Source organism: Dama dama, chromosome X (assembly GCF_033118175.1).
Source record: "Dama dama isolate Ldn47 chromosome X, ASM3311817v1, whole genome shotgun sequence".
Classification (NCBI taxonomy): domain Eukaryota; kingdom Metazoa; phylum Chordata; class Mammalia; order Artiodactyla; family Cervidae; genus Dama; species Dama dama.
In genome coordinates this window covers 78,951,310-78,979,242 of record NC_083714.1, presented here as the reverse complement: position 1 = coordinate 78,979,242, position 27,933 = coordinate 78,951,310, and the positions used below count along the sequence as shown (strand labels likewise).

At 36.1% G+C, this 27,933-nt stretch overlaps 1 protein-coding gene across 1 annotated transcript in view; it reads left to right on the top strand.

The window, feature by feature from the left end:
• Positions 1-1,264: 1,264 nt before the first annotated feature.
• Positions 1,265-27,933, top strand: part of LOC133052729 (uncharacterized) — a 109,749-nt gene continuing 83,080 nt past the window's right edge. The window contains exon 1 of the mRNA XM_061137597.1: positions 1,265-1,395. Coding sequence (XP_060993580.1) covers positions 1,265-1,395 — 131 coding nt within the window. The remainder of the gene's footprint in view (positions 1,396-27,933) is intronic.

Sequence of the window (27,933 nt, the reverse complement as noted above, 5' to 3'; positions counted from 1 at the left end):
CTCTTAGTTTTTCTTGCCTGAGAAGTTATTCCTCTCTTCTTCAGTTCTAAGTGATAATCTTAATGCTTTGAGTTTCTTAATGTTGAAGGTTTTTTCCCCTTTCACTACTTTAAATACATCATGTTGCTCCTTTCTCACCTGCAGAGTTACTGCAGAAAAAAATCAGCTTATATCCTTAAGCAGGTTCCTTTATATGAGTCTTTGTTTTATTCTTAATGCCTTTAGAATTTTCTTTTTTTTTTTTTCTTTTGCCATTTTAATTGTATTTTGTCTTGGGGTGGGTCTCTTTGGATTCATTTTGTTTGAAATTTTCTGTGCTTCCTGTGCCTGGACATTTCTTTCCTTTTTTAGGTTTAGGAAGTTTTCTACAATGATTTCCTCAAATACATTTTTGTGTCTTTCTCTCTTATCCCTCTGGGCCCTACATAATGTCAGTGTCCATATTCTTGATGTTGTCTTAGAGGTCCATTAATCTGTTCTCAATTTTTGTTTTACTTTTGCTCTTCTGACTGGGTGAATTCCATCATTCTGTTTTCCAATCACTTTCCATTTTTCAGATCCCTTATGCATTCAACTGCTGTTATTCTTTCTGATATGTTTTTTGTTTCATTTCTTATGTTCTTCAGCTCTGACTGGTTCCGTCTTATATTTTATATTCCCTTTTTAATATTATTATTATGTTCTTCTATTGTTTTCTCTGGTTCAGTTAGTATTCTTATTACTAATATTTGAACTCTTTATTTGGTAAATTATCTTTGTTTCATTACTTATTTTTCAGTGTTTTTACTCCTTTCATTTTCTGTCTTCTCATTTTCATTAACTTTCTCTGTATCTTGTAAATCAAACAGTTTCCTATCCCAGTCTTAAAATTGTGTCCTTGCATGAGACTGTCCTAATAGAGTCTGTGTGTGCCCAGTGACTTTGGTGTGAGGTGGGTCTGAAGAGAATAGGGATGACATGCAATGGCACCCTACTCCAGTACTCTTGCCTGGAAAATCCCATGGACAGAGGAGCCTGGTAGGCTGCAGTCCATGGGGTCGCTAAGAGTCAGACACGACTAACCGACTTCACTTTCACTTTTCACTTTCATGCACTGGAGAAGGAAATGGCAACCCACTCCACTGTTCTTGCCTGGAAAATCCCAGGGACGGGGGATCCTGGTGGGCTGACGTCTATGGGGTCGCACAGAGTAGGACACGACTGAAGTGACTTAGCAGCAATGCTCTGCCAAAGTGCTCTGGCAGTTATAAATTTGGTGGAAGGTATGACTGGTGGTGGAGGTGCTAGAACCAAGGCCAGGTGTCAGCCAGGACTTCTCTTATGCCAGTGGCTGACATTGCACTGTAGGGGCAGAAGCATGTCCCAAGTTGTTGGAATAGAAACCTTGAAGGTCAGGTATGAGCTGGTTCTAGTCCCTCTATGTTCTTTCTCTCCCGCATCAAGCACTGGTAACCTTTTCCCAGAAGGGAGTAGCACTAGAGCATAGAGCAGTAAGAGCAGGAACAGGTCGTCAGCATAGGCCTGGGTGTACACTGGGGTCATGCCAGCATGCCTGTCAGAGTTCCAAACCACTCCCAATCTACAGGCTCCGGCAACCCCAGTAATGGTCACTCTTACCATGTTCAAGTGTAGTGCCAAGTTTGAGCCATCTCTGCCTGTCACATCTACATACTCTCCTCAACCATAGCAAGCTTTGTTCCAGTAAGGAGCTGCACCAGAGATAGAAGCACCAGAGCAGATTCTTGGCATGGGTGAAGAGCAAGCTCTGGCAATCTTGGTAGGCTCTTCAGAGTCTGGGACAATTTTAGTATGCTCTATCTGCCTTGTTCCTAGAAATACTGCAAGCATGTGTGTTCTCTTTATGAACAGAGTCTGTGTTTCTTAAGCTCTCCTGGTAGTCACACTGGTTTTCAAACTAGCTAAGGGGACTCATTTTCCCAGTATCCAACTCTAGCTCTAGGACGGCCAATATATGGTTCAAGCCACTCACTTCCTAGGTAAGATCTATGAGCCTATGTAATCACTGTTCTCTTCTGTGTCCCCTCTCAGGGACCTGATTGATTATCATCCCTTCCAATCCAACTCTTTTTGAATCTTCCTTTACAGTCTTGACAGAAAAGCCAATCTTCAGTTTGTTTTCAGTGAGAATTGCTGTACTGAATAGGTGAACTCGGCATCCTCCTACTCCACCATCTTCATCTATTCTCCTGCCTACTTAATTTTTCACTTTGTTCAAGTCATTTAAACTTAGTTCCCTTTATCTATACAATGGATATTGATTTTCTGTTTTTCTCACCTCCAGGATTTTTGAAAGAAGAAAATGAGAAAATGCTAAAGCACTTTTAAAGCTGAAAGGCTTTGTAAACCTTAACAGTTTATTTTGTCTTGTGGCTATTAATCTAATATTAAAGTTATCACACATGAAAATTATGTAATTATAAACCATTACTTCAATAAGATGTTTAAAAAATAAATGAATTATTTTCTGTTTTTTTTTTTTTTTTGGAGTATAACTGGCCTACAACACTATGTTAGTTCCAGATGTAATACAACATAGTGATTTGATAGTTCTATACATTACAAAATGATCACCATGATAGTCTAATTACCATCTGTCACCACACAAAAATATTATAATATATAGACTGTATTGCTTAGGCTGTACACTATATACCCTTAACTCATTGATTTTGTAAATGGAAGTTTCTATCTTTTAAACCCTTCACAGATTTCACTCACGTCACACTCCACTACATTCTGTTTGTTCTCTGTCTGTGAGTCTGTTTCTGCTTTGCTATGTTCGTTTATTTTTTGATTTTTATATTCCCCATATAAGTCAAATCATATACCATTTATCTTTCTCTGACTTACTTACCTTTAGCATAATACTCTCTAGCACCATCCATGTTGTCATAAATGGCAAGATTTCATTCTTCTATGGCTGAGTAATATTCATTCTCTCTCTCTCTTTATTTATGTATATATCTTCTTTATTTGTCCATTTATCAGTGGATACTTAAGTTGCTTCCATACCTTATCTATTGAGAATAATACAGCAATGAACATGGGGGTACATATATCTTTTGGAATAATTGTTTTTATGTTTTTCAGAAAAATATCCAGAAGTGGAATTGTTTGATCATATGGTAATTACTTTTTGAGGAAAGTCTGTATTGTTTTTCATAATGTCTGTACCAATTTGCATTGACACCAACAATACCCAAGAGTTCTCTTTTCTTCACATCCTCAACAACACTTATGATTTTTTGCCTTTTTGAAAATAGCCATTATGACACGTGTGAGGTGATATCTCATTCTCATTTTGCTTTTTATCTCCCTAACGATTAGTAATGTTGAGAATCTTTCCTGTGACTGTTGGCCATCTGTATGACTTTTTAAGGGAAACGTCTATTCAGATCTTCTGCACATTTTTAAATTGGGTTATTTGGTTTTTTGAATTCTATGAATTTTTGTGTATTTTGCATATAAACCCCTCATCAGATGTATCACTTGCAAATATTTTATCTCATTCTTAGGCTGATGTGATCCAATTTGTTTATTTTTGCTTTTGTTTACTTTGTTTTTGGAAACATATCCAAAAACTATTGCTAAAACCAGCACCACAGATTGTACTAACTGTGCTTTCTTCTAGGAGTTTCAGGATTTCAGGCCTTACGTTTAATCTTTAGTTCATTTTGTGTTTACTTTTTATATGGTGTGAGAAAGAAGTATAGTTTGATTCTTTTGAAAGAAGCTGTCCTGTTTTCCCATTGACTGAAAAGTCTTTTTCCTTTTTGTGTATACTGCCACCTCTGTTATAAATTAGTGGACTATATAAGCATGGGTTTACTTCTGGGCTCTGTATTCTGCTCCATTGGTTTATATGTCAGTTTTTGTGCCAGTATCATACTATTTTGAGTATTGTATCTTTTTAGTATATTTTAAAACCAAGGCATATGATACCACAAACATTTTTCTTCTTTCTGAAGGTTATTTTCAAAATTCAGGGTATTTAATATTCCTATGCAAACTTTAGAATTGCTTGTTCTGGTTCTGTGAAAAGCACCATTGGTAGTTTGATAGATATTGCATTGAGTCTATAGATTGTCTTGAACACTCTGATCATTTTAAGAAAAGTAATTCTACCATTCCATCAGCACAGTATATCCTTCCATTTGTTTGTGTCATCTTCAATTTCTTTCATCAATGTCTTAAAGTTTTCCTGAATACAAATATTTTACTACCTTGGTTAGACTTATTCCTATACATTTTTTTCTTTGTGATATATTTATAAATGCTACTATTTTATTAATTTCTATTTCTGATAGTTTGCTGCTATTGTATAGAAACAAATTTTGTACCCTGCAACTTTAATGAATTCATTAATTTGTTCTGATAGATTTTTGCTTTCATCTTTAGGATTTTCTGTATTTAGTTTTATATCACCTGTAAACAGTGACAGTCTTATTTCTTCCTTTCAAATTTAGATTCCATTTATTTATTTATTTTGTATGACTCTTCTGGCTAGGACTTCCGATTCTGTTGAATAAAAGTAGCAAGAGGGGGCATCCTTGTTTCCTTACTGATCTTAGAGGAAATGCTTTTGGCTTTTCACCAGTTGAATATATTAGCTCAAAGCTTGTCATACACGGCTTTCATTATTGTTGAGGTGTGTCCTATCTATATGCACTTTGTTGAGAGTTTTGTTTTTTTAATCATAAGTGGATGTTGCATTTTGGCAAAAAAAAAAATTTCTGCATCTATTGAGATGATCATATCACTTTATTTTGTAGTCTGTTAATGTGGTTTATTGAATTGATTGGTTTGCAGATATTGAATCATTCTGTCTTCTGCAAAATAAATCTCACTTGATTTAATGTATTGTCAAATTTGGTGCTAATATTTTGCCGAGGATTTTGGTATCTATGTTTATCGGTGAAATAGACTGGTAATTTTCTCTTTTTCTTTGTTTTTTGTCTGATTTGAGATCAGGGTGACACTGACCTTAGAGAATATGTTTGAAAGCTTTCCTTCCTCTTCAATTCTTTGGAATTATTTGAAAAAGATAGGTGTTAAATCTTGTTTAAATATTTGGAAGAAGTCACCTGTGAAGGCCTCTAGTCCTAGCCTTTTTTTGTAGTTTTATTACTGATTCAACTTTATTAATGATAATTGGCCTGATTATACTTTCTATTTATTCCTGGTTTAGTCTTGGAAGATAGTATTTTTATAGAAATTTATACATTTCTTCTAGGTTATCTATTTTTCAGATATGATTGTTTCTAGTAATCTATTATGATCCTTTTTATTTCTGTGCTGTTTGTAGTACTCTTCTTTGATTTCTGATTTGATGTATTTGGTTCTTCTATTTTTTCTTGATAATTCTGACACTTTTATCAGGATTTATTTTTAGTTTTTCAAAGAACCATCTCTACTTTATTATGCTGATTTTTATGATTTCTTTCCTTCTACTCAGTTTGAGTGTTTGTTCTTTTCTTCTAGTTTCTTTAGCAATAAGTTTAATTTGTTTATTCAAGATTTTTCTTGTTTCCTGAGGTAGGTTTTTATTACTCTACAGTTCCATCTTAAAACTGCTTTTGCTGCATCTCATAGATTTAGAATTGTTGTATTTCATTTTAATTTTTCTCCAGTATCTTTGATTCCTCTTTTATTTCTTCAGTGACCCATTGTTTGTTTAGTAGCACGTTGTTTACTTCAGCATACTTGTGCTTTCACAATTTTTTTTCTTGTTGTTTATTTCTAGTCTCATACTATTATGGTCAGAAGTGTTGCTTGATATGATTTCAACTTCTTAAATTTACTGAGATTGTTTTGTGTCCTAGCATTTGATTTATCTTGGAGAAATTTCCATAAATATTTGAAAAGAATGTGTATAATGTTGTTCAGGATGGAGTGTTACTTATATGTGGCATGCTGGGCTGGATGAAGCACAAGTTGGAATCAAGATTGACAGGAGAAATATCAACAATCTCAGATATGCAGATAACACCACACTAATGGCAGAAAGTGAAGAGGAACTAAAGAGCCTCTTGATGAAGGTGAAAGAGGAGAGTAAAAATGCTGGCTTAAAACTCAGCAATCAAAAAATGAAAATCATGGCATACAGTCCCATGACTTCATGGCAAATAGATGGAAAACAATGGAAACAGTGACAGACTTCATTTTCTTGGGCTCCAAAATCACTGCAGATGGTGACTGCAGCCATGAAATTAAACAAACAGACACACAAACAAACAAAAAACACTTGTTCCTTGGAAGAAAATCTATGACAAACCAAGACAGCATATTTAAAAGCAGAGACATTACTTTGCCAACAAAAGTCCATATAGTCAAAGCTATATTTTTTCCAGTAGTCATGTATGGATGTGAGACTTGGACCATAAAGAAGGCTGTATGCTGAAGAATTGATGCTTTTGAACCGTGGTGTTGGAGAAGACTCTTCAGAGTCCCTTGAACTTCAAGGAGATCAAAGCAGTCAATCCTAAAGGAAATCAGTCCTAAATATTCATTGGAAGGACTAATGCTGAAGCTGAAGCTCCAGTACTTTGGCCACCTGATGCTAAGAGCCAATTCATTAGAAAAGAACCTGATGCTGGAAAAGACTGAAGGCAGGAGGAGAATGGGATGACAGAGGACGAGATGGTCAGATGGCATCACCCACTCAATGGACATGAGTTTTAGCAAGCTCTGGGAGATGGTGAAGGACTGGAAAACATGGTGTGCTGCAGTATATGGGGTTGCAGAGAGTCGAACATAAATGAGAGAGTGAACAGCAGCAATATTAAATATATTTGGTCCAATGTATCAGTTAAGACCAGTGTTGCCTTACTGATTTCTCTCTGGGTGGTCTGTTTATTGATGTAAATGGGGTGTTAAATTTCCCTCATATTTATGTGCTACTTTCCATTTTTCCTTTTAAGTTTGTTAATATTTACTGTATTTATTTACATACTTCTATCTTGGGTGAAAATATATTTATAATGGTTATATCTTCTTGTTAGATTGATGAGTTTTTCAATAAATAATATCCTTTTCTGTTTCTTGTTACGTTATATGTTTTAAAGTCTATGTTTCCTGATGTAAGTATTGCTACTCCAGTTTTCTTTTTATTTACATTTGCATGGAATACCATTTTTCATCCCCTCACTATCAGTCAATGGGTGTCTTTAGATTTGAGGTGAGTCTTTCATAGGTGACATAGGTTCTTCTTTTTTGTCCATTCAGCCTGTCTTTTTATCAGAGCATTTAGTTCATTTATGTATAAAATAACTATATTTAGGTATGTAGTAATCACCATTTGGGTTGTTTTCACACTTTTTTTGTAGTTTTCTTGTTCCTTTCTTCTTTGCTCTCTTCCCTTGTAATTTGATGACTAGCTTTACAACTATGGTTTGATTATTATTTTCTTCTTTGTGTATCTGTTTTAGATTTTTTTGGTTATGTGAAGTATATATTGATAAATTGATAATCCCTTGAGTTCAAACATATTCTAAGAACTTCCCCTTTTTACTCTTCTCTCCACATTTAATGTTCGTGACATTACATTCTGCATCTTCTTGTTTTGTGCATACTTAAAGTGAAGAAGAACTAAAGAGTCTCTTGATAAAAGTGAAAAAGGAGAGTGAATAAGTTGGCTTAAAGCTCAGCATTCAGAAAACTAATATCATGGCATCGGGTTCCATCACTTCATGGGAAATAGATGGGGAAACAGTGGATGAATTTATTTTTTTGGGCTCTGAAATCACTGCAGATGGTGACTGCAGCCATGAAATTGAAAGATGCTTACTCCTTGGAAGGGAAGTTTTGACCAACCTAGACAGCATATTAAAAAGCAGAGACATTACTTTGCTAACAAAGGTTCATTTAGTCAAGGCTATGGTTTTTCCAGTGGTCATGTATGAATGTGAGAGTTGAATGGTGAAGAAAGCTGAGCACTGAAGAATTGATGCTTTTGGGAACTGTGGTGTTGGAGAAGACACTTGAGAGTCCCTTGGACTGCAAGGGGATCCAACCAGTCCATCCCAAGGGATATCAATCCTGAGTGTTCATTGGAAGGACTGATGTTGAAGCTGAAACTCCAATACTTTGTCCACCTGATGCGAAGAGTTGACTCATTGGAAAAGACCCTGATGCTTGGAAAGATTAAAGGCGGGAGGAGAAGGTGACAGCAGAGGATGAGATGGTTGGATGGCATCACTGACTCAATGGACATGAGCTTGGACAAACTCTGGGAGTTGGTGATGGACAGGGAGGCCTTGCTTGCTGCAGTCCATGGGATCGCAAAGAGTCAGACATGACTGAGCGACTGAACTGAACTGAAGTGAAGTTCTTACTATGGGTGTAGTTTACTACTGTTGTGTTTTAACCTTTGTACTTTGAGCAGTTCTTTTAAAATTTCTTGGGAAGCCAGTTTAGAGGTGCTGAACTCTTTTAGTTTTTGCTTTTCAGGGAAAATTTTTATCTTTCCTTCAGGTACGAATGCTAGTCTTGACTGTTAGAGTATTCTTGGTTTTAGGTTTTTCCTTTTATCATTTTGAATGTACTGTGCCACTTCCTTCTGTCCTGTAAAATTGCTGCTGGAAAGTCAGCTTAAGTCCTTATAGGAGTTCCTTTCTGTGTAACTAGTTGCTTTTCCTTTGCTACTTAATATTTTATTTTTATCCGTGATTTTTTCAATTTTTATTGCAATGTGTCTTGGTGTGGATCTCTTTGGTGTCATATTTTTTGACTCTCTATTCTTCTTGGACATAAATGTACACCTTCCTTCCCACGTTAGAGACATTTTCAGCTGTTCTCTCTTCTAATATATGCTTTGCCCTCTTTCTCTCTTAGTTTTCTTTCTGAGGCCCTTATAATGTAAATGTTAGTATGCTTGATGTTGTTAGAGAATTCTCTTAAGCTATCCTCATTTGTTTAAAATCAGTTTTTCCTTTCTCTTCAGCTTAGTTGAATCCCACCACTCTTTCTCTTCCAGTTTGCTGATCCATTCCTCTGTATTATCTAATCTATTGCATATACCTTACTTTTATTTAAGTTATGGATCAGTTTGCTGATCCATTCCTCTGTATTATCTAATCTATTGCATATACCTTACTTTTATTTAAGTTATACATTGTATTCTTCATGTCTGTTTGGTTCCCCTTTATATTTTCTAACTGTATGTGAAATTTTTCACTGTGGTCATTCATCCCAAGTTTGTTGAGCATCTTTATAATTACTAAATTTAACTCTTTATTGGGTATATTTTCTATCTCCACTAGCTTATTTCTTCTTCTGGGATTTTATCTTGTTCCCCTTCACTGGAGCATATTCCTCTGTTACCTCATTTTGTTTAATTCTTAGCTTTTTATTCCTATATATTAAGTAAATGTTTTACTTTTCCCAGTCTTAAAGAATTGTCTTTTTATGTAGGAGGTGTCTTTTGGGGCCCAGCATCATGCTCCCCTGTAGTCACCAAAACTATATGCTCTAGTAGTTCCCCTTATGTAGGTTCTTCTGTTGTGGCAGGGCTGACTAATGTGGACATGCTGGTGGGTGGAGATGGTCCCTGACCCAATTGGCTGCCATCTTTTGCCTCCTGCAGAAGTACTAGTTCACTGGTGGTTGTGACCAGTGTCAGGGCAGCTGCTTGCTGAGACCAGGGAATCCCTGGTCTATTGTTGGGCTACTAGTTGCTGGAGTTATGTCCCCACCTTGCTGACTTTCTGGTATGGTGTGTCCTGGGACTTGGGCTGACTGGTTTATGGGTGAGTAACACCCATGTGCTAATAAACTAGAGTGAACACTCCAAAATGGCACTTGCCAGCACCAGTGTCTTTATGGTAGAATGACCTTTCAGATGGCTGCCACCAGTATCTATGTCCCCATAGGATGTCTCAGTTGCCCCTTGCCTCTCTGGGGGACTCTCCAAAATGAGCAAATATATCAGACCCATACTCCTTTCCAATTACTGCTTCATGCTGGGCCTCAGTGTGTGTAATATTTTCCATGAAACCTATCATAGCAGAGTATTTCATACAGCCCTCTGGCTATCCTATATGCAAGTTCCATTGACCTTTCAAGGCAGATATTCTAGATGCCTGTCTTCCAAGTGTAGGATCCCTTAGCTGAGATATTAGTAGGACCCCAGCAGGTTCATTTAGTTGCCCTAAGTGGGGCTTGGACCCCTAAATACTTTGGGCGAATCTCTGCAATTGTGATTTTCCTCCCATTTATGGGTCACCTACATGGGAGTGTGGGTCTGCCTGTACCGCATATCTGCCCTTCTTATCCTGCTTGTTGTGGTTCCTTCTCTTTATCTTTTGTCATAAAAATATATTTGCTCTAATTTTTAGGTAGTTCTCATTAATACTTGCTCTGTAAATAATTGTAATTTGAGTGTGCCTGTGGGAAAAAGTGAGCTCAGGATTTCTTACTCTGCCATCTGGGTCACAACCCCGTTTCTCAAGCTTTAAATCAGAAAACATCTGATGTCTTATTTATTAGGTTCACCTAGTGTAAACCCCAAACTGGGAAAGTTCCCCAAAGAAAGTGTACAGTTCCTTGCAGTCTTGGCAGAGAATCTGTAATTCAATATCTAGTATAACTTAGGGATTGTCCCTACACTAGATGTTTACCACTTAATCTCTGGAGGTACTTTTTTCCTGAGCGTGCACATCTCCAGTTTTTTCATTGAATCTGGTTGCAAAATAATATTAAGTTTACATGAATAGTTTTCATAACCAGTGTTGTCTTGTACAGTCAATGACATAATTTATGACATAAATTATGCCATGTGTGAACATATGCATGCACACATTTACTTATGTCTTTCAATTTAAGGGTATTAAATATTACCAACATAAATGAATAACAGAGAGCAGAATTTACCTTGTTGAGAGATACAGAATGCTTTTTGATTCCAAATAGCCAGCCTTTAAATAAATGAGATTTGAAGCTCACTCCATTTATAAATAACTCTAGCTTTACCTCACTAAAAGGTCAAATTGCATTTAAAAATGCAAGAAAATAAAACTTTTGATAGATTTGTAGTTACTTAAGATGTGATAGTTGTCCCATTTCCCATGCTCCTATTCTCACTATTACTACGTTACTGGATTAGTGAAATAATAAAATCTGTCTACTGAAATGGGATTAAAGTGTAATCTGTGCCTCTGAACAACAGTAAATGTAAATCTGCTTATATGGCAGGTAGAAATTAAGGACCTTAGCTAATGTACCTGTACTCAGGATGCCTTTAAAATCATTGTTTTCTTATTTTATTGAAAGTAATTATAAAAATTTAACATTAAAATGAATTTTAGTTGTGAAAAACTGAAGTTGTCTCCATTGTGGGAATATGTAAACTCTACAGAACAGAAATTGAGAGTAAATTACTAGCATTTGTGACATTTAAGCCAGGATAGTGGATTTTCTTTCTAGGTGTGGTATGTCATTGATCAGTCAGATGGTATTGAGAACCTGTCAGTCTATATAAGGACACCATAATAGACATATCAATTCCTCATATTACATGTCAGGTAAATATAGTGGACAAGTTTCTTTGAGAATGCCTAGGTTTCACAGTGACAGCTATAATATAAATTGTTGATAGAAGTGGCTCATAGCAGTGTTAATATGTGTAATGGTGATGATTTCATACTGCCAGCTTCAGACCATTGAAGTTCATCTAGTTTCAGACAAAAAGTGTTTTTTCAGTATACTGAATAACAGTCTGAAAGAACCATTTTAATTCACCTTCATAAGCTGGGCAATTATTAGTATTAACTGGTTAGAGCCATATTTTTCAAAAATAGTTTGATATTTTTTCCTGGGAAAAGTAGCAAGATATGTGTAAGAAAGTTCTATATTCTGAGCTTGATTTAAATAGGGGAATCATAAGATGCCCTTAAGGTTGTGGTACAAGTAATAGACAAAGTTAGTGAGACCTACTCTTTATAAATACTTAATTTGTTCTGGGACTTGAGGTCTGTTGATTGTTGTAGTTCAGTCTCTCAGTCATGTCCAACTCTTTGCCACCCCATGGACTGCAGCACACCAGGCTTCCCTGTCTTTCACAATCTCCCAGAATTTGCTTAAACTCATGCCTATTGAATCGGTGATACCATCCAACCATCTCATGCTCTGTAGTCCCCTTCTCCTGCCTTCAATCTTTTCAAGCATCAGGATCTTTTCCAGTGAGTTGGCTCTACATATCAGGTGACTGAAGTATTGGAACTTCAGCATCAGACCTTCCAGTGACTATTAAGAGTTGATTTTTTTTAGAATTGACTAGTTTGATCTCCTTGCTGTTCAAGGGACTCTAAAGAGTCTCTCCATGACTGTGGCTTTGTAGTAAAGTCTGAAGTCAGGCAGGTTGATTCCTCCAATTCCATTCTTCTTTCTCAAGATTACTTTGGCTATTCGAGGTTTTTTTGTATTTCCATACAAATTGTGAAATTCTTTGGTCTAGTTCTGTGAAAAATACCGTTGGTAGCTTGATAGGGATTGCATTGAATCTATAGATTGCTTTGGGTAGAATAGCCATTTTGACAATATTGATTCTTCCAATCCATGAACACGGTATGTTTCTCCATCTGTTTGTGTCCTCTTTGATTTCTTTCATCAGTGTTTTATAGTTTTCTATGTATAGGTCTTTTGTTTCTTTAGGTAGATATACTCCTAAGTATTTTATTCTTTTTGTTGCAATGGTGAATGGTATTGTTTCCTTAATTTCTCTTTCTGTTTTTTCATTGTTAGTATATAGGAATGAAAGGGATTTCTATGTGTTAATTTTATATCCTGCAACTTTACTATATTCATTGATTAGCTCTAGTAATTTTCTGGTAGAGTCTTTAGGGTTTTCTGACTTAAGACTCTACTACAAAGCCACAGTCATCAAGACAGTATGGTACTGGCACAAAGACAGAAATATAGATCAATGGAACAGAATAGAAAGCCCAGAGATAAATCCACGAACCTATGGACACCTTATCTTTGACAAAGGAGGCAAGGATATACAATGGAAAAAAGACAACCTCTTTAACAAGTGGTGCTGGGAAAGCTGGTCAACCACTTGTAAAAGAATGAAACTAGAACACTTTCTAACACCATACACAAAAATAAACTCAAAATGGATTAAAGATCTAAATGTAAGACCAGAAACTCTAAAACTCCTAGAGGAAAACATAGGCAAAACACTCTCCGACATAAATCACAGCAAGATCCTCTATGACCCACCTCTCAGAATATTGGAAATAAAAGCAAAACTAAACAAATGGGACCTATTGAAACTTAAAAGCTTTTGCACTACAAAGGAAACTATAAGTAAGGTGAAAAGACAGCCCTCAGATTGGGAGAAAATAATAGCAAATGAAGAAACAGACAAAGGATTAATCTCAAAAATATACAAGCAACTCCTGCAGCTCAATTCCAGAAAAATAAATGACCCAATCCAAAAATGGGCCAAAGAACTAAACAGACATTTCTCCAAAGAAGACATACAGATGGCTAACAAACACATGAAAAGATGCTCAACATCACTCATTATTAGAGAAATGCAAATCAAAACCACAATGAGGTACCATTACACGCCAGTCAGGATGGCTGCTATCCAAAAGTCTACAAGCAATAAATGCTGGAGAGGGTGTGGAGAAAAGGGAACCCTCTTACACTGTTGGTGGGAATGCAAACTAGTACAGCCACTATGGAAAACAGTGTGGAGATTTCTTAAAAAACTGGAAATAGAACTGCCATATGACCCAGCAATCCCACTTCTGGGCATACACACTGAGGAAACCAGATCTGAAAGAGACACGTGCACCCCAATGTTCATCGCAGCACTGTTTATAATAGCCAGGACATGGAAGCAACCTAGATGCCCATCAGCAGATGAATGGATAAGGAAGCTTTGGTACATATACACCATGGAATATTACTCAGCCATTAAAAAGAATTCATTTGAACCAGTCCTAATGAGATGGATGAAGCTGGAGCCCCTTATGCAGAGTGAAGTAAGCCAGAAAGATAAAGAACATTACAGCATACTAACACATATATATGGAATTTAGAAAGATGGTAATGATAACCCTATATGCAAAACAGAAAAAGAGACACAGAAATACAGAACAGACTTTTGAACTCTGTGGGAGAATGTGAGGGTGGGATATTTCAAAAGAACAGCATGTATAGTATCTATGGTGAAACAGATCACCAGCCCAGGTGGGATGCATGAGACAAGTGCTCCGGCCTGGTGCACTGGGAAGACCCAGAGGAATCGGGTGGAGAGGGAGGTGGGAGGGGGGATCGGGATGGGAAAGACGTGTAAATCCATGGCTGATTCATATCAATGTATGACAAAACCCACTGAAATGTTGTGAAGTAATTAGCCTCCAACTAATTAAAAAAAAAAAAAAAAAAAAAGAGTCTCTCCAGCACCAAAGTTCAAAAGCATCAGTTCTTTGGTTCTCATTCTACTTAATGGTCCAAGTCTCAGATCCATACATGACTAGTGGAAAAACCATAACTTTGACTATATGGACCTTTGTCGACAAAGTAATGTCTCTGCTTTTAAATATGCTGTCTAGGTCTGTCATACCTTTTCTTCAAAGGATCAAGTGTCTTTTAATTTCATGGCTGCAGTCACCATCTGCAGTGATTTTGGAGCCCAAGAAAATAAAGTCTGTCACCGTTTCCATTGTTTCTCCATCTATTTGACATGAAGTGATGGGACTGGAGATCAAACCATCTGCAAGATCAGTCAAACTGCAAGGAGATCAAACCAGTCAATCCTAAAGGAAATCAGTCCTGAATACTCATTGGAACGATTGATGCTGAAGCTGAAACTCCAATACTTTGGCCACCTGATGTGAAAAACTGACTCACTGGAAAAGACCCTGATGCTGGGAAAGATTGAAGGCAGGAGGAGAAGGAGATGAGAGAGGATGAGATGGTTGAATAGCATCACTGACTCGATGGACATGAGTTTGAGCAAGCTCTGGGAGATGGTGATGGACAGGGAAGCCTGGTGTGCTGCAGTCTATAGTATCACCAAGAGTCGGACACAACTGAGTGACTGAATTGAACTGACTAATGGGACTGGATGCCATAATCTTTGCTTTTAGGATGTTGAGTTTTAAGCCAGCTTTTTCACTCTTCTCTTTCACCTTCATCTAGAGGCTCTTTCTGCCATAAGAGTGGTGTCATTTACATATCTGAAGTTGTTGTTATGTATTGCAGCAATCTTGTTTCCAGCTTGAGCTAAATCTGCCAGGCATTTCACATGATGTACTCTGTTAAATTGCCATTCAAATATCCAGTAACCCAGCCACTGTTTCTCAGAGGAATGTTACTAATATTTGTGGGGGGAGGGAATGTGTGTGTAGATGGGAGGACACACATCTTCCTTTGAGGGCCTATCCTAAACAATGCAGGATGTTTAGCATGACTGACTTCTTCCCACTAAATATCAGTAGTGCTCTCTGGTTGTTTTGATAGCCAGCAATACCCCTATACATTTCTATACTACACAGGGAGAATTAGGGGCTGCCTCTGGTTGAGATCTACTGAGTCAGTGATGCATTATTAATTTGGATTTGATTTTCATTTATGGGTTTATCTACTGTATTCTGGAACCTGTCTTAGGAACCAAGAAGGGTGCAACAATAAATTTATGCATCTTTGTTAATTCCCATTACCTTTCATACTAGTAGGGAAACAACATATGTCAGTAAAACAAGTACAATATAAGTAAGATATAAGTGAAAAGAGTGAGAAAAACACAGAAGAAACTGAAATTGATATTTGAAGAAATCTTAGATTTATAAGTGAGAGATGATATGGAAGATTTTGGGTGTGGGACATAGCATAACAAAAGCATAAACATGGGAAAATTCAAAATTCTTGCAGGAATGTGAATAGTTTGGCTCATTTGAATGGAGGATTTCTATATGGTGAATAATTTTAATTGGAGCTGGATTATGGAAGTTCTTGAGATCCAATTAAAGTTTTAGGTGTTACTCTGTAGTGTAGAGAGTCTTTGAAGGCTTTTGAATGTTGGAGGATAATTAATCAGAACACAGGCAATTCTTAATGAAACATTAATATTATAGGCTAAATCTGTGGATAATGACAATAAATTTGGGTGGTATAATCAGAAACAAAGAGTGAAAAGAAATTCTGCTAAGGCAACTGAAAAGCCTGCCAATGGTCAAATAGATTGGTGTGCAAAAATGAGGAAAACAGCTTTTCTTTAAATCCAATATAGCAAATAATCATAAAGAGTTGGTATCCATTGATTGGTTAGTGGCTCTTGGCTGTCTAAAGCAAAAAGGATGCTATGGTTGAACTAAAAGAGGTTTTTGATGAAGGTTAAAGAGAGCAAAAAAGCTGGCTTAAAACTCAGCATTCAAAAAACTAAGGTTATAGCATCCAGTCCCATTACTTCATGGAAAACAATGGAAATAGTAACAGACTATTTTCTTGGACTCTAAAATCACTAAAGATGGTGACTGCAGCCATGCAATTAAAAGACACTTGCTCCTTGGAAGGAAAGCTATGACAAACACAGACAGCATGTTCAAAAAGAGAGACATTACTTTGTTGACAGAGGTTCTTATAGTCAAAGCTATGGTTTTTCCAGTAGTCGTGTATGGATGTGAGAGTTGGGCCATAAAGAAGGCTGAGCACTGAAGAACTGATGCCTTTAAACTGTGGTGCTGAAGAAGACTCTTGGGAGTCTCTTGGACTGCAAGGAGATCAAACCAGTCAATCCTAAAGGAAATCAATCCTGAATATTCATTGGAAGGACTGATGCTGAAGCTGAAGCTCCAATACTTTGGCCACCTGAAGTGAAGAGCTGACTCATTAGAAAAAAATTCGATGCTGGGAAAGATTGAAGGCAGGAGAAGCGGGTGACAGAGGCTGAGGTGGTTGGATGACATAACTGACTCAATGGACATGAGTTTGAGCAAGCCCTCAGAGATAGTGAAGGACAGGGAGGCCTGGCATGCTGCAGTCCATGGGGTCACAAAGAGTCAGACACGACTGAGCTACTGAAAAACAACATTGTTGAATCCTAGCTTAAGAAGAGTGTGATGATCAATTAGTTATACCTGACATGGGAATGGAATTGAGGAGTATAAGGACAAGTGCCATATGTTTGCTATCTCTACAACAGAACAAACGCTTTTGATCAAATAAGAATTTAGAAGGCAGTTATCAGAAAAAGATGAGAGGCAGTTCAGACACCTGCTACTATAGCTACTGTAACTAGACTGTTATACAGACTTCATTCAAGCTTAGTATGAAACGATATATTGGTCCTAGTTTTTTTTCAGTAATAAAAAGCTGTGCACATAGATAATAATGTATTATTAAATAGTGTCTCCCAAAGGTAAAGAGCACAATTTATATAGAAAATATGCATTATTGGGAGTTTCAGAACCTGATAAAAGAATGGCATGAGTTTCGAAGCACAGGAAGCTACATTGCTGATTTAGTTACCTGCTTGGTAATGGTAAAACCTGGTTAAAGTTTATTTGCTCTATTTAAAGATGTAGTTCTGTCATTAATCTAATATCTACCACACTTACATTTTGTTTTCTGTTTTGTTGAATGAATTTCTAATGACAATGGATTCTGAAGTGCTGTTTAATAATACAGTCTAAAAGCTACAACCACTTCCCCCCCCCAAAAAAAAAGAGTAAAAATTGAAATTCATGCAGTGACTTCTAACTCCTGGTATTTATGCCATGCTTTTTGTGGGGGGAGGTAAGGGATTATATTGGAGAAGGCAATGGCAACCCACTCCAGTACTCTTGCCTGGAAAATCCCATGAACAGAGGAGCCTGGTAGGCTGGGGTCGCGAAGAGTCCAACACGATGGAGCCACTTCACTTTCACTTTTCACTTTCGTGCATTGGAGAAGGAAATGGCAACCCACTCCAGTGTTCTTGCCTGGAAAATCCCAGGGACGGGGGAGCCTGGTGGGCTGCTGTCTATGGGGTCACACAGAGTCAGACGCGACTTAGCAGCAGCAGCAGCAGCAAGGGATTATATAGGTGGAGGATAGGGTAGATATTTTTTCTTGGTTTACTCTTTTTGCTGGAATAGGACAGAACCAGAAAACAGGAAGTAGGAAAACACCAATTTAGGTAGGGGGTTATTTATGGATTCTTTTAACCATTTTATTTCCCAATCCTATGGGATTATAGCCATCTAGCTTATCAGTCAGACTTAATTATAAAGAATCTGGGAAGAACTTGGAATTAAGATGTTGATCAATAACATAGATATAATATCAGTCCATCTATTTAATAAGGGATCCTTTTGAGCTATTTGTAGAGCAATTTAGGCCCAAGTTTATCTCCTTGCCACACATCCTATCACCAACAATAATAGTACTACTAGTTCTTTGCTTGTGTATTCTGTATTTTGCACTGTGCTAAATAAGCCCACTTTACTTCCATTGCCTTACTTAATGTTAACAACAACTATGGTCAGGGTGTTATCATTAGTTTAATTTTAAACAGTTGGCATATAGAAAAATGAAGTGGCTTTCCTGAAATCATATAATTAGGCAATATCAGGGCCTGGACTTGAACTGAAGCAGTTTAGTTTTGGTGTTCTTATTCATAATCATTGCATATGCCACTTGTATTATGCATTATATGGATTATGCATTAAACATATACATAATATAATATATATGTATTATGTTATAATCTAGATCTTTTGTCTGTGTTCTTTCATAAGTTCAATTTTCATTTTCAGTCTTTAAATAATTTGTGCTTTATTTGATATGCTTTAAAAATAAAACCCATACATACTCTACTGAATATTTCACACAGTAAGGTACAAGATGGATCTGAGTACTATCCTAGTCTGTATCAATTTTCCCAGGTGTATTCAGGAAGCACAGTATTCTTTTGCATCAGTTGTAGTACTGGTGAAACAATTGAAAGACTGAATTATGAGATGGTAATATAAATTATTTTAACTCAGCTTTTCCTTTGGGATGCTTTTTTATTTCTTTGGTATTACATTTTATTGCAAAATGCAAATTTAGAAATGATTTTGTATTTTTTTAATTTAATATTCAGTTGCTTAGGAAAAATCCCATGAAGGAACTCTAGATAAATATAATTTAAATAATCTTATTTTTATATCAAGCACATTTAGGGCCATGAATAAACCTTACTCTGAATAAACCTCATTCCAAACAAGTGAGAGGGGTTTCTCCCATGATATTCATCCATTTCATATAATTACTTCAGTTATTTTAGATACTGCATCTTTATTTATGCTTTTCACCAATATAAATTTAAGAAAATAAACTATTTTATTATTATTGATTCTTATTTACAAGTTTGTAACACTTGTGTTTTCAAAATGTGTGTACATATTTTTCCATTTTAAAACTTCTATTTTTTCTGGGCTAATTTGTCATTCTGTTTTTTTATAAAGTAGAAAATGAGTGAGCATTAGTTATTTGTTAATTAAAACACTATCTCATTGTAATGTCCTGTGTTTATATGAAAAGATAGTTAAAATGCATTATATAAAGCCTTAATATGTGTTAAACACTGAAGTCATATGTGTATGAACAGGTGTGAGCTGAAATATTGGGCAGCAGTGTATAACACCATGGCTGACAGCAGTGGATGTTGAAAGGAAGTGCAAGGGACCCAAGAGCAGCTTTTCTTATTCTACAATTTAATCTGGCATCTGTTTTGTAAATGACTTATGTTGAGACAAAGAAGTAACCTCTAAACAGCAACAAAATTGGAACCCAACAAATTTTGTTTTCAACATTTAATATCCACTCTGTGACTCGTTTAGGTAAACAATTTAATCAGCCTATCCAAGTCTACCTCATAATTTGGCATTTGATTATTTTTTAGTGCTCTTAGAATATATTTATTACAAGTGTTCTTATGCATTATGCTATATGCACTGCACAATGGGCATAATTACCATTCACTGATAATAAATACACTCTTCTCTAAGTAGTATGAAAGTAGTGTTCTTCCAAACATTTTAATCAGAAATGTTCTTAAACACCACTCTACATACATTGCAGAAAATGTGTAACTTCTGTTGATAGATATAACACTGATCTTTTGTTGTTGTTCAGCCACTGAGTTGTATCCTACATTTTGTGACCCTGTGGTCTGCAGCACACCAGACTTCTCTGTCCTTCACTAACTCCTGGAGTTTGCTCAAACTCATGTCTATCGAGTCGGTGATGCTATTCAACCATCTCATCCTCTGTCATCCCCTTCTCCTGCCTTCAATCTTTCCCAGCATCAGGGTCTTTTCCAATGACAGCTCTTCGCATCAGGTGGCCAAAGTATTGGAGCTTCAGCTTCAGCATCAGTCCTGTCAGTGAATATTCAGGATTGATTTCCTTTAGGATTGACTGGTTTGATCTCCTTGTAGTCCAAGGGGCTCTCAAGAGTCTTCTCCAGTACCACAATTCAAAAGCATCTATTCTTCAGTGCTCAACCTTCTTTATGGTCCAATTCTTACATCTGTACATGACTCCTGGAAAAATCATAGCTCTGACTATGTGGACCTTTGTCAGCAACGTGATGTCTCTGCTTTTTAATACAATGCCTAGGTTTGTCATAGCTTTCCTTCTGTGAAGCAAGTGTCTTTTAATTTCATGGCTGTAGTCACTGTCTGCAGTGATATTGGAACCCAAGAAAGTAAAATCTGTCACTGTTTCCACTTTACCCTCTTCTATTTGTCATGAAATGATGGGACCAGATGCCATGATCTTAGTTTTTTGAATATTGAGTTTCAAGTCAACTTTTTCACTCTCCTCATCAAGAGGCTATTGTGTTCCTCACTAATCAATAGTGTCCTTAGAAACATCTTTGTTACAAGTGTTCTTAAATAGTTCATCACAAGCATTGCAGAATGTGTAATTACCATTCACTGATACTACACTCTTCTCTAAATAGTATGCAGGTACTGGATATTTGATAAGTTCCGTTCAGTTCATTTCAGTCTCTCAGTCATGTCCGACTATTTGCAACCCCATGAATCGCAGCACGCCAGGCCTCCCTGTCCATCACCAACTCCCGGAGATTACACAAACTCATGTCCATCGAGTCGGTGATGCCATCCAGCCATCTCATCCTCTGTCGTCCCCTTCTCATCCTACCCCCAATCCCTTCCAGCATCAGGGTCTTTTCCAATGAGTCAACTCTTCACATGAGGTGGCCAAAGTACTGGAGTTTCAGCTTCAGCATCAGTCCTTCCAATGAACACCCAGGACTGATCTCCCTTAGGATGGACTGGTTGGATCTCCTTGCAGTCCAAGGCACTTTCAAGATTCTTCTTCAACACCACAGTTCAAAAGCATCAATTCTTCGATGCTCAGCTTTCTTCACAGTCCAACTCTCACATCCATACATGACCACTGGAAAAACCATAGCCTTGACAGAAGGACCTTTGTTGGCAAAGTAATGTCTCTGCTTTTTAATATGCTATCAAGGTTGGTCATAACTTTCCTTCCAAGGAGTAAGTGTCTTTTAATTTCATGGCTGCAATCACCATCTGCAGTGATTTTGCAGCCCCCCAAAATAAAGTCTGACACTGTTTCCACTGTTTCCCCATCTATTTCCCATGAAGTGATGGGACCAGATACCATGATCTTAGTTTTCTGAATGTTGAGCTTTAAGCCAACTTTTTCACTCTCCTCTTTCACTTTCATCAAGAGACTTTTTAGTTCCTCTTCACTTTCTGCCATAAGGGTGGTGTCATCTGCATATCTGAGGTTATTGATATTTCCCCCGGCAATCTTGATTCCAGCTTGTGCTTCTTCCAGCCCAGTGTTTCTCATAATGTACTCTGCATATAAGTTAAATAAGCCTGGTGACCATATGCAGCCTTCAGGAACTGTTTTTCCTATTTGGAACCAGTCTGTTCTTCCATGTCCAGTTCTAACTCTTGCTTCCTGACCTGCATACAGGTTTCTCAGGAGGCAGGTTAGGTGATCTGGTATGCCCATCTCTTTCAGAATTTTCCACAGTTTATTGTGGTCCACACAGTCAAAGGCTTTGGCATAGTCAAAAAAGCAGAAATAGATGTTTTTCTGGAACTCTGTTGCTTTTTCAATGATCCAGCGGATGTTGGCAGTTTGATCTTTGGTTCCTCTGCCTTTTCTAAAACCAGCTTGAACATCTGGAAGTTCAAGGTTCACGTATTGCTGAAGCCTGGCTTGGAGAATTTTGAGCATTACTTTACTAGCGTGTGAGATGAGTGCAATTATGCAATAGTTCAAGAATTCTTTGGCATTGTCTTTCTTTTGGATTGGAATGAAAACTGACCTTTCTCAGTCCTGTGGCCACTGCTGAGTTTTCCAAATTTGCTGGCATATTGAGTGCAGCACTTTCACAGCATCATCTTTCAGGATTTGAAATAGCTCAACTGGAATTCCATCACCTCCACTAGCGTTGTTCATAGTGATGCTTTCTAAGTCTCACTTGACTTCACATTCCAGGATGTGTGGCTCTAGGTGAGTGATCACACCATCATGGTTATCTGGGTCGTGAAGATATTTTTTGTATAGTTCTTCTGTGTGTTCTTGCCACCTCTTCTTAATATTTTCTGCTTCTGTTAGGTCCATACCATTTCTGTCCTTTATCGAACTCATCTTTGCGTGAAATATTCCCTTGGTATCTCTAATTTTCTTGAAGAGATCTCTAGTCTTTCTAGTGTTTTCCTCTATTTCTTTGCATTGATCGCTGAGGAAGGCTTTCTTGTCTCTCTATTCTTGTCTCTATTCTTTGGAACTCTGCATTCAGATGGTAATGTCTTTCCTTTTCTCCTTTGCTTTTCACTTCTGTTCTTTTCCCAGCTATTTGTAAGGCCTTCTCAGACAGCCATTTTGCTTTTTTGCATTTCTTTTCCATGAGGATGGTCTTAATCCCTGTCTCCTGTACAATGTCACAAACCTCGGTCCATAGTTCATCAGGCACTCTGTCTATCAGATCTAGTCCCTTAAATCTATTTCTCACTTCCACTGTAGAATCATAAGGGATTTGATTTATGTCATACCTGAATGGTCTAGTGGTTTTCCCTACTTTCTTCAATTTAAGTCTGAATTTGAGAATAAGGATATTTGATAAATAGCAACATAAACCATTAAAAATTATGAAACATATCTGCTGCAAAATGCACATATATACATACACACAGATTAACAAGCACTCTTGGATTTTCAAATATATATTAAATGTCTATTATACATTTACTTTTAATTATCTATGGTAGTGGCTTCATTAAGAAGATAACAGTGAGAATTGACTTTGTGTGCTCTTTCAAATAGACATTTTAGTTATAATTCTCAATATTTAGGTAGAGTTTTACCATAGCTTGCTCATCTAGTTTTGAAATTTCATAGTATGTGTTTTCTATCATGCCAGTTTATTTCTACAATCTCCTTACTGAACTTTAAGTTATCTCAGATTTGTTTAGTATATTTCTTATGTATGATTTTTGTTCTGTAACATCAAATCAAAGTGACAGTTTTCTATTGGTGCCATGTTTGTTTTGTACATTTGAAATTCCTGGCAATCCCTGGATTCTAATTTTGTAGTTCATTCATAGTAATATATCTATATTCTTTCATATACAGATTTTCTGACTTGCTAATTTGAGGAAGCTATCAGTTAAAATGTTAATAATTATCTGTTTCTTTAAATTTAGTAAATGCATGTAAATCCATGGCTGATTCATGTTGATGTATGGCAAAAACCACTACAATATTGCAAAGTAATTAGCCTCCAACTAATAAAAATAAATGGAATAAATAAATATATTTAGTAAATGCTGTGGTTATGAATTGCACTTGATGTCTTTTGGGGCCTTTTTATTTTCCTATTTCATATTTATACCAATTCCTTATAAAATATAGATTAATAGGATTTTCTTAATTGTTAAGTTTCAGAATATTTGAAATGTTTTTGGCTTTAGATGCATATCTTTAATTTTGAGTTGTGGTCTTGATTTAAATAATTTATATAGCCCATCTCTGACTAATAAAACTCAGCAGCATAGACTTTTCCCTGAATCCTTTTAAGTATTTTTTTCTAACCTCTTCCAGATAAAGTCATAGCACACAGAATCAAGAATCTGAATTAGACTCAGAATAACGTTATATTAATCCAGGTTCAGCATAGTGGATTGCAGGAACATAAAACATTGATTGATGAAGCAAAATTACATGCTATTTACAGTTGTAAGAATTACTGGGTTGTAATTTCATCCTGTAGGACATGTGTGTGAAGACATTACCCAGTCACTCAAATTCATTCTGGTCTCTCACCTCTCTGATTACCAAATGCCTACCATGATCCTTATTCATTTCACTTATGAGCATATTTCTTTTAGTGTGGTATGCACTTTATTAATATCTTGTGTGTTTTTGTTTAGTTGCCAAAAAAGTTGTTATTTAAATGCAGAGATTGTGTTCCGTTTCTTCCTTTGTTTCACAATTTTTAACAACTTGTGTATATTGAAAGCATTCATTAAATCTTTGGTGAACAATGAATGAGTGAAATTCAGGAATGATGAGTTGTACAGACAGAATATGCTCATTACAAAAATTCACAGCTGTGGATAGCTGGCTGCACTTAGATTACTCTGAGATTGTGGTCAGCTGTCTCTTATATCTTCGAGCATGCTATTTTAGAAGATAGTTTTGAGGTCTCATAAAAGCTATTCACAAATCTTAGGCCATCTCAATTACTAAGAAAAGTAGAGCAATATATTGGTTAAGAGCATGGAATCTAGATTTTATGTTATTGTATTTAAATACTGACTCAGCCACTTACAGGCTTATGCATTTTTAAATAAGTGATTTAACTCTCCTTGAGTTAGTTTTTACATCTGTAAAATAGGGAGAATGAAAGTTCCTCTATCACAGAATTGTTTCGAGAATTGAGTTAATATATGAAATATGCTTAGAATAGTGGCAAATATTAGTTGTTATTATGACAGAGGGTCTTGTAGTTTCTTATGCTAAAAAATTCTCCATTTTTATTTATAAGTAAAACATACAGGCTAATCTTGATAGCTTATGTCAATACTCATAAATATAAAATGGGTTTATGACTATATTAATTACTCATACATTGGCAAATTAAATTTAAATTTCATACAAGCAGATGCATGAACATATTCACACACACAATATTTAAGGATTTTACTGTGACCTAATTTGTAAATCAATACTATTTATAGTAAATTCTGATGAGACAAAGTGCCATGGGATAAGAAGGGCAAATCTGGGTAGGGGTGGGTGTGTATGTTGTATAAATCAGCTTGAAAGTCACAAATGTTCAGACTGATAACTTAATATTCAATAATAAATTCCATCCTTGACAATGATTTGAACATCACCACTATGTCTGTGATAATGGATATAAAAATACAGATTGTTTTAAAACCCCAAAAATTGTGAGACAGATATTGGGAATGAGTTTTCTGCTTTTAATCTTTGGTCTCATTTTTAAGGTACCTGCCAACTTACTATAAATTTTAATCAATTCTTAAGCTTCCTAAATATCTCCTTGGATGTCTGCAATGGGTTTTATGCATCATGGGATTTAGTCTCTTTAGCCTTCATGGTTCTTTAAGGAAATTACCATGTCTCTGTTTAGCAAGGTTTCCAATGCTTATAGTCTGAAGTATGTTTATCAAACAAACTTGTTATTTATGTCATTAATAGCTCAAAGTATCACATGTATAAATGAAGGCAAAATGATATGTATGGGCTTCATCCAGAATCCAGTGGTCCAAAGATGCAGGCTATTAACTGGTAAAACTATGGAACTTGTTTGAAGTCCATATCTATTATCTAGTCCATATCTTTCCTAAGTAATTTTTTTAAGATTGTTTAATTTATTTTAAAAAATTTGTATAGGGGTATAGCCAATTAACAAACAATGTTGTGATAATTTCAGGTGAGCAGCAAAGGGACTCAGCCATACATATATATGTATCCATTCTCCCTCAAACTCCCGTCCCATCCAGGGATGCAGGAATTTTTCAATCAATGTGGAATACAACATCACAAATTGAAGAATAAAAACCATATGATCATCTCAGTAGATGCAAAAAAAAGTTTTTGATAAAATTCTGCACCCATTTGTTTTTAAAAGAAAAAAGTCTCCAGAAAGTGGGCACAGAGGTAATATGTATGTGTGCATGTTAATTCCCTTCAATTGTGTCAGACTCTGATCCTATGGACTTAGCTTGCCATTCTCCTCTGTCCATGGGATTCTCCAGGCAGGAATACTGGAGTGGGTTGCCACACCCTCCTCCAGGGGATCTTCTCAACTCAAGAATGGAACTCAGGTCTCTTAATGTCTCTTGCATTGGTAGGCGGGTTCTTTACCACTAGCGCCACCTGGGAAGCCCAAAGGGAACATGCATCAACATAATAAAGGCTGTATAAGATAAACCTACAGCTAGCATATAAATAAGTTTTAATGAAAACGTTTGAAAAAGCAAAGGCATGGCTGATTCATATCAATGTATGACAAAACCCACTGGGAAAAAAAAATAATAATAATAAAAAAAAAAAAATAAAAAAAAAAAAAAAAAAAGCAAAGGCAAAGTAACCTGGTAGAGATAGCTGACATTTATTGTATCAGATCAGTCATCTACAGAAAGCAGGTTATTTTATTAACTTTGTTTATATCACAATTTCTTAATTTATTTCGACAGACTTATTGACAGTATATTATATTCTAGTGCAAATATCTGCTGCAGTTCATAAAATGGAATGTGGAATGTAGTACATATGAAATATCCAGAGCAATATAATTACCATCATATATACATGAGAAGTAAAGGAAAACTAAAATTCTCCCTGACAAGTCATCCAACTTTCAAATGTAGTTAGAGGGAAGTTCCAAGTATGAGCACCATCCACAAAAGTGTTTATCTAATTCTATTGAACATAACTATGTATAATTTTCCCCTAGACAATTCCTGGTATTAAAACTGACCCATACATAATTCAATTAATCATTTTATCATATTCAATCACTCTAATGAAATTAGTTCACCAAAATCTGTAAATTATTAGGAAGATTACTTTGATATATTTAGCTTTCAAATTTCTTTTGACATGGTTACACAACTTCCTCTTCATATTTCTAATTTACTAATCAAACACTTATTTCTCTTCCTTTAATGTAAGGAAATAATGAACTTGAAAAATAACCTTAGAGTGAGAAATACACTCAACTTTAGTTAGATAGTTTGGAAATGTCTGAATAATATTTCTGGTTATTTTCTACATTGGGGCAGAGAATTTTTCTCTATCATGAAGCTCCGAGTGGGGGAAATGGGAATTCTGAATAAATATCTACACTGATGGAAGTTGGGTTATTCTAAGTGAATAATTTCACTTCTTTAAATTTAAAATACAATAAGAAACCCTACTATTTTATTTTATTTTATTTTATTTTTTTAGAAACTTTACTAATTTATGAGTAATCAAGGGTACGGCCTATCTGAATATGTAGCAGTAGAGAATTATAAACATTTAAAATAAATGTAGTTGTAAGCCTTTAAAGAGCAGATTATAAGGAGAATGAAACTAACAAAATAAGTTAATCGAGGTTGTTTGTCTGTGTGTGTGTGTGCACACGATCTCAGTTATGTCTGACTCTTTGCGACCCCATGGACTGTAGCCCATTAGGCTCCTCTGTCCATGAAATTTTCCAGGAAGGAATACTGCAGCAGGTTGCAGTTTCCTTCTCCAGTAGACTCAGGAATTGAACCCATGTCTCTTGTGTCTCCTGCATTGGTAGGCCAGTTCTTTACCAGCTGAGTCACCAGGGAAGTCTAGTTACTAGTAGTTCTTGTTTTAATAAATAGATAAGAATTCAAACATGATTTAATTAGCATA